This window comes from Ichthyophthirius multifiliis (assembly GCF_000220395.1).
Source record: "Ichthyophthirius multifiliis unplaced genomic scaffold scaff_1120509250872, whole genome shotgun sequence".
Classification (NCBI taxonomy): domain Eukaryota; phylum Ciliophora; class Oligohymenophorea; order Hymenostomatida; genus Ichthyophthirius; species Ichthyophthirius multifiliis.
In genome coordinates, this window is record NW_004086418.1 from 4,532 (window position 1) to 5,313 (window position 782).

General features: G+C 30.6%; 1 protein-coding gene across 1 annotated transcript; it reads left to right on the forward strand. All coding sequences in view use genetic code 6, as the record gives it.

The window, feature by feature from the left end:
* Positions 1-203: 203 nt before the first annotated feature.
* IMG5_105160 (hypothetical protein) lies at positions 204-708 on the forward strand (the record flags this gene model as incomplete). The annotated part of the gene is made up of 1 exon (XM_004035088.1): positions 204-708. A coding segment is annotated over one exon (503 nt), but the record flags the coding sequence as incomplete, so codon positions are not given.
* Positions 709-782: the final 74 nt, after the last annotated feature.

Sequence of the window (782 nt, forward strand, 5' to 3'; positions counted from 1 at the left end):
AGAATTAGAATTTGCAGATTTTAATTATTCAACTAATGAATAAGCTATCGATATTACAATAAGTAATAACTTGGATTAATGGCCTGATAGTCAGTCTTTTGGTATAAGGAAATTTGTAATTTATGGTAATGAATGTAAGGCTGGATGTTTAGAATGCACTGACGGTGTTTCTTGTAGTAAATGCTTAGTAGACTAGTATATAGAAGCAGGTAGTTGTGTTAATTGTATTGCAGATTGCAAAGAATGTACAAAAAAAAATTCATGTGATTTATGCTAAAGTGGATTTTTTTATAATAATTTTTAATGTGTTTCGGTTTGTCCAAATGATAAATATGTAGATAATGCGACTAGAACTTGTAATGATTGCTTAGCTAAATGCAAAACTTGTTCTAATGCAACTGATTGTGACACTTGCTTTTTAAGAATAGAGTTGCACCTGATTGTGGATGTCCTATTAATAATTATGATGACTCTAATTACTCTTAAGCTTGTATTTCATGTTTTGATATATCTGCTGGATGTTCTACTTGTGATAAAGATAATTGCTAAGCATGTTTACCGACTCATTTTTTAGACGGAAATTCATGTGTAATAAACTGTCCTGTAGGTAAATGGGGAAATGCGGTAACCAGATAATGTACAGATTGCTTAGCTAAATGTGTAACTTGCTCTAATAACAATACTTGTGACACTTGCTTTTCGAATAGAGTACCTTAATAATGTAATTGTCCTTAATATTCATATGATCCTAATGTTTTCAATTAAGCTTGCACTTTGTGTTC